This window comes from Nicotiana tabacum, chromosome 24, assembly GCF_000715075.1.
Source record: "Nicotiana tabacum cultivar K326 chromosome 24, ASM71507v2, whole genome shotgun sequence".
Lineage (NCBI taxonomy): Eukaryota > Viridiplantae > Streptophyta > Magnoliopsida > Solanales > Solanaceae > Nicotiana > Nicotiana tabacum.
In genome coordinates this window covers 7,583,435-7,600,344 of record NC_134103.1, presented here as the reverse complement: position 1 = coordinate 7,600,344, position 16,910 = coordinate 7,583,435, and the positions used below count along the sequence as shown (strand labels likewise).

Below are 16,910 nucleotides of genomic sequence, written 5' to 3'. Positions count from 1 at the left end.
AAGTTCTAGCTAGGACAATGTCCATATACGAATCATCAAATTGACAATCTGCAAAACGAGCAGTAAATAAATCTCCCGTCAATGGTTCAAGATAGCGAATAATAGAGAGTGATTCAAACCCAATATAAATTCCTAACCTTCTTTGGGGGCCCATCTTACTGCGTTGTGGTGGTGCTACTGGCATATATACAACACATCCAAAAATTCGTAGATGGGAAATATTTGGTTCATGACCAAAAACTAATTGTGACGAAGAATATTTATTATAATGTGTCAGTTTGAGACGGATAAGTGATGCTGCATGCAAGATAGCATGTCCCCAAACAGTAGTGGGCAATTTTATTTTCATAAGTAGTGGTCTTGCTATCAATTGCAGCCGTTTAATAAATGACTTTGCAATGCGATTGTGTATGAACATAAGCTACAAGATGTTCAACTTTTATTCCAACTGATAGACAATAATTATCAAAAGCTTGAGATGAGAATTCTCCAGCATTATCAAGGAGAATAGCCTTTATAGGATAATCTGGTAATTGTGCTCTTAATCGAATTATTTGGGCTAATAACTTTGCAAATGCCAGGTTGCGAGATGATAGTAGGCAAACATGAGACCATCTTGAAGATGCATCTATTAGGACCATAAAATATCTAAAGAGCCCACTTGGTGGGTGAATAAGTCCACATATATCCCCATGTATACGTTCTAAAAAGGTAGGGGACTCAATGCCAACTTTCATTGGTGATGGTCTAGTGATCATTTTGCCTTGATAACAAGCATCACAAGAAAATTCATCATTTGTAAGAATCTTCAGGTTCTTTAATGGATGCCCACTCGAATTTTCAGTAATTCGTCTCATCATTATTGATCCAGGATGGCCCAAACGACCATGCCAAAGCACAAAAGTATTTGAATCAGTAAACTTCTGGTTTACGATAGAGTGTGCTTCAACTGTACTAATCTTTGAATAGTATAAGCCAAAAGATAAAGTTGGTAACTTTTCTGCAATGCATTTCTGGCCAGAAATATTCTTCGTAATACAAAGATATTCCATGTTCATTTCATCTATTGTTTCAACATGATACCCATTTCGGCGGATATCTATAAAACTCAACAAGTTTCTTCGGGATTTGGAGGAGAATAATGCATTGTCTATAATAAGTTTTGTTCCCTTAGACAGAAATACAATAGCTCTTCCGGAGCCTTCAATCAAACTTATATTACCAGAAATTGTAGAAATATTTGCTTTTTCCTTATGCAAATAAGAAAAGTATTTCTGATCTTTGAATATGGCATGAGTTTTTCCACTATCAATTACACAAATATCTTCATGATTGGTCTTTGATCCAAATATAATTTGAGCATTATCCATATTCTTCAAAATGACATAAACAAAATAAATATGATAGTAAACATTATTATCAAAGCATAACTTTTATTTATGTACAATAATTACATAACCATACTATCTACTATAAACAACAAAAATTAAAATATTTACATTTCTACAGATTCACTACCGATCACATGACTTGTTTATCCTTCTGGGAGTGCAAAATAATTAGCTACATCCAAATGCATGAAGTCTAAATTATCTTCAGAAATAAAATTTGCTTCAGCATTTTTCTCTATCTTTTTCAGGGAGGCTTGATACAGCTCAACCAGGTGCTTTGGCGTACGACATGTACGTGATCAGTGCCCTTTTCCTCCACATCTATAACATGCATTTTATGGCTTTGTTGCTTGCACCGCTTCATGCTTTTGTTCCTTCCTTTTCCACTGCTAGTGGTGAGGAGGGTTCTTTGGTGCATTTGTTATTACCACGATTAGAGTTTCCTCCCCGACCACGGCCATGACCACGACTGGGGCCACGTCCTCTTCCACGCTTAGCTTGGTGAAAGTTCGTCTCATTCACTTCAGGGAATGGACAAGAACCAGTAGGTCGGCTTTCATAGTTTTTCATTAATAGCCCATTATGTTGCTCGGCTACAAGAAGATGTGAAATAAGTTCAGAATACTTTTTAAATCCCATCTCTCGATATTGCTGCTGCAGGAGCATATTCGAGGCATGAAAAGTGGTGAAAGTTTTCTCCAACATATCATGATCAGTAATATTATCACCACATAGTTTCAATTGGAAAATAATTCTGAACATAACAGAATTATACTCACTGATAGATTTAAAATCTTGTAGCCTTAGATGAGTCCAATCATAACGTGCCTGTGGAAGAACGACCATCTTCAGGTGGTCATATCTATCTTTCAAATTATTTCACAGTATGACTGGATCTTTAACAGTAAGATATTCCATTTTCAGGCCCTCACCAAGGTGATGACGTAGGAATATCATTGCTTTGGCACGATCTTGGTTTGATGCCTGATTTTTATCTTTGATGGTGTCTGCCAGACCCATCGCATCAAGATGAATTTCGGCATCAAGCACCCAAGACATGTAGCTTTTGCCCGATATATCCAGGGCTACAAACTCAAGTTTAGAAAGATTTGACATTATTTAGAAAAAAAAAGTTCGTATCTCTGATACTTTCAAAGTATTTTCTCGAGATGGCAGAGTCTCGTGCTGATAATGTATTATAAAATAAAAACTGTAAAGTAAAGACAATTATAAAGAGAAATTGATATATTATTCAAATTTCAAACTTTTGTACATAATGAACTGAAAACTCTTCTATATATGGAAGAAAGGAAGCAGATGCGAGGCTTTTCAGGAAACAGCTGCAAGACTTTTCTTTAGCTGCTTGTAAGTTGTCTGCATGAGCTGCTTGCAACCTGCCTGTTTAATAAGAAGCTGCTGCAAATCATTTCATTGAGTTGTTTGCGACCTGCCTGCATCAGCTGCTTGTAGATAAATTTCAACAGAGTAATAAATGAATATGCACAATATAATTATTTTCATAACAAATGAAAATATGTGGGTTTTGAGGTAGTTGGCTACAAAAAGTAAATATGAGACTAAATATTTAAATCGGATTAGTTAAAAAGAATGGGACTATTTTTAGTTTAATATTAATATGGCCGCTAATCTAGTTAATTGTAGCAGAGAATAGTACTGTACGAGAAATATCTTAAATAAGCAAACACTAAGAAATACCATACAAAACGACAAAATGTCATAAAGATTTCCACATCTTTAAATAATTCTACAATTATTAATTGGCAATTGGCAGCTCCCATTTGTCTAGCTCAACTTTACTCTCTTAGTCAACTTACCAAGTAAGAGCAAGATCATAGCTGCTGCAGCCATGGCAGATGTAGCAGTGAATTTCCTAGTAGAAAACTTGATGCATTTAATAATCGACAACGCTGGCTTGATTATTGGAATAAAAGGTGAAGTTGAACATTTACTACATGATCTGAATGACTTCAATGCTTTTCTCAAACAAGCAGCTAAATCCAGGAGAGACAATGAAGTCTTGAAATCACTAGTAAAGAAGATAAGTAAAGTGGTAAATGATGCCGAAGATTCAATTGATAAGTTTGTGATTGAAGCTAAAAGACATGACGATATGAACAAATTTGCTCAGTGGTTTCATCTTACTCATGTTACTAGAGCTAAAGGGGTTGCTGATGAGATTAATACTATTAGGGAAAGGGTGAAGGTAATTCGCGAAAATGATGCTTATGGACTTCAAGCTATTACTTTTGATGATAATTTCAACAAAGGTGCTCAGGAGAGGAAGGTATGAGAGTGGATTTTGTGGTCTTTATTTCGAAATTTTATTACACTACTCATTTGATTTATTAGGTTCGAAATCAAGCATTTGTACTTATTTAGAAGGAGAGCCGTGACCTAACTCAAAACGATAAACAATGATATATGCAAGAAAAGGCTTCTTGCAGAAATGGATAAGACTGTGTACAACAAACAATTATGGTCCGGTAGTTCCCTGGACCCCGCAAAGTACTTCCTCGGACCCGCGCATAGCACACATGATTTTAGTAAACTTATTAAGAGTTAAGACATACAGAGTCTCTATGAGCCAAAGTTATTGGGCAGGGTGAACTTATAAGTTGATCTCTACATACGCCCTTGCTAGCTGTTTCCGTACTTTGTGCTGTAGAAAATATAAAAAACGTCTAGTCCAGTGCTTTTCATTTTTATTTTATATGATATTGAGTGGAGATGAGCTTGAATTGAATGATATATGCAAGTAAAGGTAACATTGTGAAAGCTAATATATTCCCAACTAAAAAGAAGATTTCGATAGATTTGAAATGTGGTTGCCATCAAATTTGTTGCTTTTTATTTATTTATAAAGATGGTTGCTTTCTGCTACAATCTACATCTAACCAAAATCGCATTACGAATATTGTTGTATTGAGTGCAGACACATTCAACTAGGACTTCACATAAATTGATGTGCTCTATTTATTGTGTAAATAGAGTCACATTCATCTATCTGACAAAGAAAGTAGGAAAAAAGCATCACACTCCGAGGATGGCTACATAAGTGTTAAATTGCCATTCATTCATAATATCAGCATTAGCACGTTCGTTTCAAAATCATGTTTTTTCATCTTTTATTTAAAAACATTTCTAATATCATATATATGGCCTTTTTTCTTATTTAAAATCTTAAAATAGGTTCCTGTAGTTGAGGAAGACAATGTGGGAGGCTTTGATGAGGAAGTGAAAACTGTAATTGATCGTCTCATTGGAGGATCGGATCATCTTGAGGTTGTACCAATCGTTGGTATGCCTGGTCTTGGAAAAACAACTTTGGCATATAAGATTTACAAGGATCCTAAGGTTGAGTGTGAGTTCTTCCCCTGCATTTGGGTAAATGTCTCTCAATTGTACAAGAGAAGGGAAATATTTCTGAACATCATCAGCAAATTTACTCGAAACTCCAAACAGTACTATGATGTACCAGAGGATGATTTAGCAGATGAAGCACGGGAGCTTTTGGGCAAGGGTGGGAAATATCTTATTGTTTTAGACGATGTATGGACGATGGAAGCTTGGGATCGCATTAAAATTGCTTTCCCCGATAACGGTAAATGCAGTAGAGTCTTGATGACCACTACGCACCGCAATGTTGCCAGATATTGCAATGATAAACCTCACTATGTAAAGTTTCTAACTAAAAATGAAAGTTGGGAGCTACTTGAGAAGAAGGTTTTTTACAAGGAGAAGTGTCCACGTGAGTTAGAATTACCTGGAAAATCTATAGCCGAAAATTGTAGGGGCTTACCACTTGCAATAGTTGTTATTGCCGGAGCTTTGATGGGCAAAGGAAAGACAACAAGGGAGTGGAAGCTGGTGGCTGACAGTGTGGGTGAGCACCTGATAAATAGAGATCCAGAGAACTGCAAGAAATTGGTGCAGATGAGTTATGATTGTTTGCCTTATGATTTAAAGATGTGCTTCTTATATTGTGGCACTTTTCCTGGTGGTTCTGAAATTTCAGCTCGGAAGTTGATTAGTTTATGGATCGCGGAAGGATTCATACACTACAACAGACCATTGACTCTAGAGGATGTAGCAGAGGACCACTTGAATTATCTTGTCAATAGGAACTTAGTGATGGTAATGCAGAGGGGTTCTAGTGGTCAAATTAAAACATGTCGTGTTCATGACATATTGCGTGAGTTCTGCAGACATGAGGCTATGATGGAGGAAAATCTTTTTCAGGAAATCAAACGAGGGCAGGAACATTCTTTTCCAGAGAAACAAGAGTTAGCCACTTATCGTCGCTTGTGTATTCATTCCTCTGTTTCTGAATTCTTATCAACAAAACCCTTTGGTGAGCATGTTAGGTCGTTCTTATGCTTTGCCTCGAAAAAATTTGAGATGCCTTTAGGTGATATAATCCCCCGAGCCTTTCCCTTGCTTAGGGTACTAGATGCGGAATCAATCAAGTTCAGTCGTTTTCCTAAAGAATTCTTCAAATTATTCCATTTGAGGTACATGGCTTTCTCAACTGACTCGATTATGACCATTCCTTCAAACATTGGGAATCTTTGGAATGTACAAACACTTATAATTGAGACACAACAGGGTACTCTTGACATTAAAGCAGACATTTGGAATATGACAACATTAAGGCATGTGTGCACAAATGCCTCTGCTATATTGCCATCCCCTAAGCACTCCAAGAGCAGAAAGGAGGTGAATCATTACCTACAAACACTTTCTACTATAGCACCTGAATGTTGCACTGCAGAAATTTTTACTAGAACTCCTAATCTCAAGAAATTAGGTGTTCGTGGAAAAATAGCTGCACTTCTAGAAACCAGTAAGGATGGATCTGGCTCTGGTTTGTTCGGCAACATAGGCAAGTTAGATTGCCTCGAAAATCTGAAGTTGGTAAATGATACTCGTCAAAGTGGTAAACAGCTACACCTTCCTCCAGCATATATTTTTCCTCAGAAGCTGAAAAAGCTCACTCTGATAGATACTTGGTTCGAATGGAAAGATATGTCTATATTAGGTCTATTAGAGTACCTTGAAGTGCTGAAGCTGAAACAAAATGCATTTAGGGGACAGTCGTGGGAACCCGAGGATGGTGGTTTTCCTTGTCTGCAAGTCCTATGGATTGAAAGGACAGATCTATCTTCTTGGAAGGCCTCATCCGGGAACTTTCCACAACTAAAACGCCTTGTTCTTATATCATGTGATAAGCTTGAGGAACTCCCAGCTGCACTTGCTGATGCGCAAAGCCTCCAGCTAATGGAACTGCACTATACCAGTGAATCTGCCGCTAAATCTGCACGAGTAATACTAAAGAGGCGACTAAGAAAAGAAGAGGGTAGCACTAACAGATGCGGATGCAAGCTTTCTGTATTCCCTCCAGATCTTGGATTGTAACTTTAAGAACTGCTTCATTGGCACTTGACAGGTTAGTTTCAATTCATACCTTAGCCGTCAAATGATTTTTATTCCTCTGATAAATTTCATAAAATTACCAAAGCTGCTGCCAACGAGGATTGTTTTTTTTTATAACAGCAGTCTCGTGAGTTTGAGCGAATTTGTGTTAGCTTGTGCTTGATATCTGTAAGGCAGGAGCTAGACATCAGGTAATTATGAAATTGTTTCCTGACAAAGCTATAAAGAGCTCATAAGCATGTACTAAGTTCCAGTTCTACAGCATTATGAGTATTACTTCACTATTTCAGCACCTAATATTTTTCTTTCTGCAGATTGATTCGTTAGCTTTTTAGCTAATTATTCTTATGTTTTGATAGAGTTAAATGCCCCATTTGTTGGAATAAATTGGATAATTGTGCTTTGAATGGTGTATTTTCAGGTTTTGAAGTTGTGTGAGAACTTTGAAATTGGAGAATATAAAAAATGGGCAAGAAGTCATCACCTTAGAGCTAAAATTGGAGAAAGTTGAAGCAAAAAGACTTTTAGTCAGACCGTTGGACGCGGTTACGGTTCAAGAGAAGCTTGAAGAGTTTAAGAAATGAAACTTTTGGAATTCGTTACGGTTCAGCTGTCTCACGGTTGGCCCAACATGGCAATTATTTTTCACTTTTTGGACTTGGTATAAATAGCTATTTTAAGTCATTCTAGGGCATCTTTTTGGCAAGAATATTTTGTGTAGCAGCTTTTGGGATTCTTCTTTGGGATTTTGGGTGACTTCACCATTGTTCTACACAATCTTTTTTTCCTCTTTAGCTATTATGTTTGGTTTTTCATTTCTTTTTGTATTTTTCTTCCTTAATATGTCTAGCTAAGTTTATTAAGCTAGGATTGTGAACCTTAAGTGTGACTTTGTTTTTGAGTTATTCATATTAGTTCTATATTTAATTAAGCTTTGTGTTCTCTAATTACTTATTGATTGATTTTGTAGTTGCAAACACTAAATCCATGCCTATTTTGCTTGTTCTAACTTGGAAGAGTGGAACTTAGCTTAGGTATAAGGTAATTAGCAAGGAATTAAGTAGGTTAACCGCTTGATTAATGAAATCTAGCTAGGAATAGTGTGATTTCTAATTTGGCTAATCAATTGTTTATCATTGAGCCTTAGTTGACTTGGAATAGTATCATTGAGCCTTAGTTAGAAGAAATTAAGTTGGTGGAATATAAATTGAGGCCATAACACATGCTTAATTAACTAGAATTGAACATTTATATACCCAAAAGCATAGCTTACATGAAGGGGAAGCAATCCTAGCGCATTTCTCTTATTTGTTACAACTATATATTTACTTGCATTCTAAGTGTTCGATAAAATTACTAGACTAGTTTACATAGAAATTTTAGAAGTAACTTTAGAATAAATCGAACAACCACTTTTTGTTTGAATATTACATTAAAAATGAGTTTGCACGCATTTAAACACTAACACACACCCACTCCTTGTGGGATTCGACCCCAACCTTTGTTGGGTTTATTATTGCTAATGACCGTGCTACGCTTCATTAAGAGGTGTAGGTTGGACGTCACCACAGATACTATAAACTAGACTCCCCAGGAAAATTCATGGTGCTTGTGACTGAATGCACAGTGTCATACTTCAATTTAATATACATTATCCATTTATAGATAGCAAATATGTAGACTCGTAGCAAATTTGTAGGATTCGTTTTGTTATTCTTTCCTTAATTGGAAGTTGGAGCCCAATGTACATGGATTTATACCTCTTACTTCTTGGAATAACATACAAGAAACTCTCCAATACATTGTCTATTACATGGTATCAGACTCTTCTCTGAGTTGAATTCGTGATACGTCGGAGTTACAACTGTTGACTCGCCAGAAATAGGTGTTGCCTCGTCTGTGCTTAAGACTTGGAAAATGATTTTCGCTACCTATCTAGGGAGAAAGGACCACGTTTTGGAGAAAAACTGCCTGGGACCAGATTCTATCATCTCTCTTGGTCAGGTTTTGAGTTTGAATTTTGTTGTTGTTGGATTTATATGAGTCTAGTATCCTGTTGGGGGTTACCAGAGTGACTGTAGGGGGCTTCCTGCGGCTGAAGCTGCTTTCTGGTATCTCCTTTACTTAATTTTGACACTGTGAGTATTGTTAGTTGGAAAAATGACAGTAAACAACAAGGGAGGAGAAAATATGACTACAGATAACATAGCAATGACTCCAAAAACTGTCATGCTATCAAGTATGTTCCTCCTGCACTAAAAGTATAGAGTTTGCAGACTTTTAAAGTTTACAAAAGAGATATGCTCAGCCTTCACATCAAAACATCTCATGTTTCTTTCAAGCCAAATAGTCCAGATGATACACATGGGAATAGTCCTCCAAATCTGTATTCATCCACTATCCAGCTTCTGCCCATACCATCATAAAAGAAGCTGCTTCTCATCTTGTGGATCACCCAACAAACTTCCAAACCGATCAACAAAAATAGATTATATCTACCAAGTGAAGCTACAAAGCAAATATAGGTAGACGATAGTTGCTGTCCTCTAACCCACAGGGTAGGTGTAAGGTCTGCCCACTACGCCCCCACTTGTGAGTTTATACTGGGTTATTTTTGTTGCTGTCCTCCACAAAGTTACTACAAGGAAGGCATCTGCTGCATAATGAAATCCCTCTGTTGTAGCTTATCTTGAGTAAGACTTCCTGATTGATCTCCAAGGTCATTCCTTCTCCCGTCCTCGTGCCTATTTCAAAAATAAACCGTAACAGCTACTCGGAGAAAAGACCTAAAATAGTCCAGTATCTTTGGACTTTAACTCAAATTAGTCCTATTTCTTTCACATGGAGCACTAATAGTCCACGTTATTTAATAAAGTGGTACACTATTAGTCTTTATGTTTGATATGAAAAGAAAATATTTTCCATCCTAGAAAATGAGTGGTCATCATTTATTTTTCCTCGTTTGGTTGGTAAGTGACAAACTTTTTCCGAGAATTTTTTTCTAGTTTTTATTTAGAGAGTAAAAAATATTTTTTAGAAAATTTTTATGCTACTTTTCTAACCCCCCCTCCCCCTTATCCCAAATCCCCACGTTTCCCGTGCTCCCTTTCCTCTCCCCTCCTCTCCCCCAACCCCAATTACCCAACGTTTTAAAGACTCTATTTTCTTCAAAATTTTTATTATTCTTTTAAAAATTTACACAAACCCAAAGTGACTAATGTGTTGCTTTACCTTTTCTCGCAAAAACAACATTGAAATTTGTGTTACACAACTAAAAAAATACTCTTTTTTGGTTGAAAAAGAAAGTACTCTTTCTACAACATGAAAGAAGTACTCATTTTGTTAAAATGAAAGAAAAAACTTTTTCTATATCATGAAAAGAAAATACTTTTTGCTACATCATTTTGTTGAAATGAAAAAAATATTTATTCTACATCATAAAAAGAAGAAAATTTAACCCAAATAGCCACCTACTTAACTGCTTAAATTAAAAATAGCCAATGGAAGTATAATATATGTATAATTTATGTATTATGTGTGTATAATTATGTATAATAAATATATAATCTATGTATATTGCTAGAAAATGTAAACAGTGAAGAAAAGGGTGTGGAAGGTTGAAGAAAAATTTTGGAAAATATTTTTCCTTCTCCTGACAGGGAAAACATTTTCCTCCAATTGGAGAAAAATGAGTTCATGAAGAAAATATTTTTCAATTCATATCAAACATGGAGACTAAAAGTGTACCACACGAGGAAAAAGTTTTCCACATATCAAACACGGAGACTAAAAATGTACAACTTTAGTAAAGAATACGGACTATTAGTGCTCCATGTGAAATAAATAGTACTAGTTTGAGTTAAATTCCAATGATACTAACTATTTTGGGCCTTTTCTCCGGCTACTCACTGAGAAAGTTTCAGATTTACATGCTAGCCGGATTTGGGAGTCTCTTTTTTTGTCATCTTGAACCACATGCTGCAAAATTTCCAGCAACAGAGAAATACTTCCCAACTTCAAATTTCTTTTAAATGAAGCTACCATCCAGAGTTAGAGACACAATCAGCTACCAGAACATCTTTGTTGGCGACTAAGTTGTATAAATCCGGAAATTGGTCTTTGAGTACTCCAACATCAAGCTAGTGATCGATCCAAAATCTGATAAGCTTTCCATCTCCCACTTTTAATCTTATTAGCGGCAAATCACACCAAAGATTGCTTTTTTTTTTTCCTTAGAGCTTACTTTGTTAGGAAAGCACGAGTTTAGGAGCTCAATAATTTTCCTTCCCATACTTAGTGATAATAATATCTTTCCAAAGTTCTTTCTTGCTATAGTTCAGTGTCTATAACCACTTACAAAGTAAGCTCCTTTTTTTTTTTTTTTTTGGAGTTTAAGATTCATCACACTCAAGCCTCCACCTCTTTTACAAGTCATCACCTTTTTCCAACTAACCAAATGCATTTTCTTTTTCTCCGGGTTGCCTTCCAATAGGATGTCACGTCTTAACTTAGTGATTCTTTTCTCCACACTAATAGGAATGGGTTTAAGAGACATTAAATAAGTCGGGAATACCATCCAAAACACTCTTTACCTGGGTCAGTCTACCTCCAAAGAATAAATATTGTTTCTTCCATGGTGATAATTTCTTCTCCATCTTATCAATGATGCCTGCCATATCTTTTTATCTTTAAATTTAGCATCACAAGGAAGCCCTAGATAAGAGGTTAGGATTGAATGCAAATTGCTGGGTCTCACAAATTTTGATCTGATTAGAAACAAGAACCACCCACTTCTAAGCTTCCGAGTAAGAATATCTCATCATTACTAGAAATCTGGCAAAATCCGTCCACAAAAGTACCGACCTGTAACGATCCGACTGATCGTTTTGAGTGTATTAGCACCGATCCCCTATTTACTGCTTCCCCTGTATTTGTCTCTGCTTATGTGACTTGTCGGGAGGTCTTGATTTTGGGTTCGGAGTGTTTGGGACACTTAGACCCTAAAATGAAAGCTTAAGTCTTAGGATTTTTGACCGTAGTCGGAATTGTGTGAAGACGATCCCGAAATGGAGTTCTGTCGGTTTCGTTAGCTCCGTTGGGTGATTTTGGACATAGGAGCGTGTCCGGACAGTGAATTTGAGGTCTGTAGCTAATTTATGGTTGAAATGGCGAAAGTCGAATTTTTGGGAAGTTTAACTGGGTGTTGACTTTTTGATATCGGGGTCGTATTCCAATTTCGAAAGTTGAAGTAGGTCCGTAATGTTGATGACTTGTGTGCAAAATTTGAGGTCAATCAAACGTGATTTGATAGGTTTCAGCATCGTTTGTAGAATTTGAAATTTTTGAAGTTCATTAAGTTTGGATTGGAGGGTGATTCGTGTTTTTGTTGCTGTTTGACGTATTTTGAGGGCTCGACTAAGTTCGTATGATGTTTTAGGACTTGTCGGTATATTTGGTTGAGGTCCCGGGGGGGAGGGAGGGGGGAAGGGGGGCCCTCGAGTGTGTTTCAGATGCTTAACAGTTTGAATTTGAACTTAGGCAAATGGCTAAAGCCTTCTAATATCTGGTAGTTTCGCACCTGCGGTGGGGAGACCGCAGGTGCGTACTCGCACGTGCGGATGTAGGAGCGCAAAAGCGGGAGTTGAGGAAATGGCCAGAGGTCGCAGGTGTGAGAAAATTTCCGCATCTGCGAGCCCGCATATGCGCTTGAGGTTGCGCAGATACGTAGAGTGAGCTGGATGGGAAGATCGCAGAAACGGACCTCTGTCCGCAGGTGCGCACACGTAGGTGCGATAACTTACTCGCAGATGCGGACCCAGTCCCTTAAGTCATTTTCGCACTTGCGAGGGATATTCCGCAGGTGCGACAGTATATCCGCAGATGCGGAAGAAGTTGGCAGAAAATGGGATTTCGAGGATTTGATTTCCATTTCGATTTTGAGACTTTGAGAGCTCGGTGTGAGGCGATTTTTCGAGGTTTCTTCAAGAAGATTGTTGGAATAAGTAATTCTAACTTGGATTGGACTCTATTTCATGAATCTATTGCTATTTTCATCATCTAATTAAGGATTTGAATTGTAAATTTGGGGGAAAATGGTAAAAACTTCATAGGCTAAAATTTCGAGTTTTGGAAGGTGATTTGAGGTTGTATTCGAGTAATTCTTGTATGGTTGAACTCGTGAGTGGATGGGTGTTCATATTTTATGATTTTTGTCGGATTTCGAAACGTGGGCCCGGGGGCTGGTTTGAGCCTATTTTAAATTTTGGCTTATAATTTCGAGTTTTGCTTGTGGAATTGATTTTTTAGCCTATATTAATTATATCGTACTCCTTGTGGCTAGATTCAGGGCGTTTGGAGATTGATTCGAGGGACGAAGGCATTGCGAAGTAGGATTTTGCGCGGTTTGAGGTAAGTAACAGTTTTAAATCTGGTCATGAGGGTTTGAAACCACATATTATTGGATTATGTGAGTATTTTGGAGGTGACACACATGCTAGATGACGGTCGTGTGGGCGTGCACCGTAAGAATTGGGACTTGGTCCATTCCGTGAAAATGTAAAGTTGAATAACTTGTTGCTAGCTATATGCCCTCCCTGTGTTATAGAAATTTGACTGCAAATCATGTTAGAAATCATGCTTAGGCTATGTGATGGTACTTTTGGGACCCGCAAAGGTCGCGTACTTGTTGAATTATTTGCTAATTGTTGTCTTGTACTCAGTCATGATTTTACTTGCGTATCATACCTTAGTCTTTTCTTCATTCTTGTTGATACACTATGTTATCTTTGTTTGGGTTGATTTTTGTGATTTCCGAGAGCCCGAGAGACTAGAGAGGTTGATGACTGAGTGAGGCCGAGGGCCTGTCGGTAAGGTATTGATACTATAGCACGTGAGTTGTCCATGAGAATCCACATATTAATACTATAGCACATGAGTTATCTGTGCAACACGTGAGTTGTCCATGCAGATATATCGCTTGGGCTGAAAGGAGTCTCTCTGGAGTCTGCACATCCCTAGTGAGTGCATGTACCTATTGAGTATGAGTACTGAGGGTTGAGAGCCGAGTGATTGAGCTGTTGTGACGACTTGAGTGAATGTTTCCCTGAGAGGCTGTACTTGCTTTTCATTTGTTGATGCACTTAGTTGCTATCTGTCATTGTCGTGAAATTTCTGAAAGATTCTATATCAGGATTACTTGAACTTGAACTGTATAAAAGTGATTTGACTTAAACTGCCGGATTTGAAAGCATATCTATTCTTTGCTGGAATTATTGAAAATGAACTGTATTTGTATAGCTCGTCACTACCTTCTCTTATTTTTGTTACTTATTAAGTTGGTTATACTCACGCTACACCCTGCACTTCATGTGCAGATCTAGGTGTTCCCGGTCATAACGGGTGTTGATATTTGAGCAGCTGATTCTGGAGACTATAGAGGTAGATGCATAACATTCGCAGGCCTTGGCTCTCCTTCATTATCTTATTCGTATTACAGTTCTTATTCCTTAGATGTTGTATTGGACTACTCCTGGTATAGATGCTCATATACTCAGTGACACCCCGATGTCGGGCTATTTTTCCGCACTTATGCTTTGGATTTTACCCCATTTTTATGAAAAACTCCGGTTATTTTAAATGTCTTAATTCATTTCTGTTAAATGTTGAAAGTGTTTTGGAAATGTCGGCTTGCCTAGTATCACGATAGGCGCTATGTCGACGGGTTAGGTTTTGGGCTGTGACAAGTTGGTATCAGAGCCTAGGTTACATAGGTTTCACGAGTCATGAGCAGGTTTAGTATAGTCTTGCGGATCGGTACAAAGACGTCTGTTCTTATCTTCGAGAGGCTGTCGAACCCTTAGGAAACTTCACATTCTTGAATTCTTATCGTGCGAATCTTTTGATTCAGGTAACTAAATTTCTGTTGTTCTAATTCTCTCACAGATGGTGAGGACGCTTACTACGGGGCAAGATGGACAGCCACTAGTACCACCAGTCAGGGCCGCGAGAGGCCGAGGTCGCGGTAGGGGCAGAGGTGCAGCTTGCACCGTAACTAGGGCAGCACCTGCAGATCCACCAATTTCCCCAGTTCAGGAGCAGGCTCCAATTGTGGATGAGCCTGTGGGACCAGCTCAGGCACCACCCATGCCCATTGTGATTCCAGGCCTTCATGTGTCCTTAGCTCAGATTCTGACCGCGTGTACCAGCCTTGCTCAGGCAGTCTATGTTTCGGCCGCAGCAACCACTTCTTAGGCCGGGGGAGGTACTTAGACTCCCGCCTCCCGCACACCAAAGCAGGTGGTATAGGGACTCCAGACACCGGAGGTACCACCAGCCCATCCCGTTGCAACTGCTCATGACTATGTGGTTCCTGTCATGCCTAATGATGAGCAGCGTCGATTGGAGAGGTTTGGGAGACTCCAACTTCCATCTTTCAGTGGTACCGAGGGAGAGGATGCACAAGGCTTCTTGGACAGGTGTGAGATGATACTCCGTACTGCATGTATTCTAGAGGCCAGTGGGGTCTCGTTCACTACTTTTCAGTTCTCTGGGGCTGCCTTCAGTTGGTGGGAGGCTTACGAGAGGCGTAGGCCGGTCGGCGCAACACCCCTTACCTGACAGCCGTTCTCTGATCTATTCCTAGAGAAGTTCGTGCCTCAGTCTCGCAGAGAGGAGCTGCGCAGGCAGTTTGAGTAGCTTCGTCAGGGTGATATGTCCATGATGCAGTATGAGATGAAATTTTCAGAGTTGGCCCATCATGCTATCTGGTTGGTTCCCACAGATAGGGAGAGGATCAGGAGGTTCATAGATGGCCTCACTTTTCAGTTGCAATTGCTTATGACTAGAGAGAGAGTGTCTGGTGCTACTTTTGACGAGGTTGTCGACATTGCTCGTCAGATTGAGATGGTTTGCAGCCGAGAGTGGGTTGAGAGGGAGGCCTCGTGGATAGGGTGGATTCAACAGTGTTCCTTCTAGGGGCAGTTCTACCACAGTAGGGGTCGTCCTTTCAGACATTCTTAGACGGCTCGTCCAGTTTATCGTGGTGCATCATCGGGCCACGGTTCACACAGCTATCAGCAGGGCCTGTCTTCATTCAGTGCACTACCAATGCAGAGTTCTTACCCTACCTCGTCAGCTCAGGTGTCTATGGGTAGTTCTTCGGGGGTATCTGGAGCAACAGTTTCGTCATAGGAAGGGTTGTTTCGAGGGCGAATATTTTGGTCATATTAAGAGAGATTGCCCTAGGTTGTTGGGTGGGACTCCAGAGCAAAGTTCTCGACTGATGGCACCAGCACCAGCAGCATCACCACCCACTCAGCCAGCTCGGGGTGGAGCCAAGTCAGCTAGGGGCCGCCCGAGAGGGGGAGGCCGATCAGGGGGTGTCTAGGCCCGTTTCTATGCTCTTCCTGCCAGACCAGATGCCATTGCTTCGAATGCTGTGATTACATGTATTGTATTATTTTGCCACAGAGATGCCTCTATATTAATTGACCCTGGTTTCACTTATTCATATGTGCCCTCGTATTTCACTCATTATCTGGATATGCCCTATGAGTCTCTAGTTTCATCTGTTCATGTATCCACTGCAGTGGGCGATACTATTACTGTGGACCGTGTATATCGGTCATGTGTGGTGACTATTGGGAGTCTGAAGACTAGAGTAGATCTCTTGTTGCTTAGTATGGTCGATTTTGACGTGATTTTGGGTATGGATTGGTTGTCTCCATGTCATCTTATTCTAGATTGTCACGCTAAGACCATGACATTGGCGATGCCGGGGTTGCCGAGGGTTGAGTGGAGCGACTCCATAGACTATGTTCCCAGTAGAGTGATTTCATACTTGAAGGCTCAGCGGATGGTTGAGAAGGGTTGTCTATCTTATCTAGCCTTTGTGAGGGATGTTAGTGTAGAGACCTCTTCTATTGATTCCATTCCGGTGGTGCGAGATTTCCCAGATGTGTTTCATGCAGACCTGTCGGGCATGCCGCCTGACAGGGATATTGACTTCGGTATTGATTTCATGTCGGGCACTCAGCCCATTTCCATTCCACCGTATCGTATGGAACC

At 39.2% G+C, this 16,910-nt stretch overlaps 1 protein-coding gene across 3 annotated transcripts; it reads left to right on the top strand.

The window, feature by feature from the left end:
- The first annotated feature begins 3,145 nt into the window (after nt 1-3,145).
- On the top strand, nt 3,146-7,772 carry LOC107814552 (putative late blight resistance protein homolog R1A-3). Of its 3 annotated transcripts, none has more exons than XR_001654570.2 (4): nt 3,146-3,696; nt 4,602-6,858; nt 6,966-7,036; nt 7,267-7,772. XR_001654570.2 is itself a non-coding variant. In XM_016639987.2 (3 exons), the coding sequence occupies exons 1-2, from the start codon at nt 3,259-3,261 to the stop codon at nt 6,825-6,827; spliced, it is 2,664 nt and encodes an 887-aa protein (XP_016495473.1). In that variant the 5' UTR covers nt 3,169-3,258; the 3' UTR covers nt 6,828-6,858; nt 7,267-7,772. The 3 variants fall into 3 exon arrangements, 1 of the variants encoding a protein (XP_016495473.1); XR_001654571.2 differs by having other exon boundaries at nt 3,169-3,696; nt 6,969-7,036; XM_016639987.2 differs by lacking the exon at nt 6,966-7,036 and having other exon boundaries at nt 3,169-3,696.
- The last annotated feature ends 9,138 nt before the right edge of the window (nt 7,773-16,910 follow it).

What these genes read in the sequence shown, in the direction of transcription:
- LOC107814552 (XM_016639987.2), top strand. Translation starts at nt 3,259, where the DNA reads ATGGCAGATGTAGCAGTGAATTTCCTAGTAGAAAACTTGATGCATTTA. An exon ending in AAGGTGCTCAGGAGAGGAAG is followed by an intron (nt 3,697 to 4,601) that starts GTATGAGAGTGG and finishes ATCTTAAAATAG; the next exon opens with GTTCCTGTAGTTGAGGAAGA.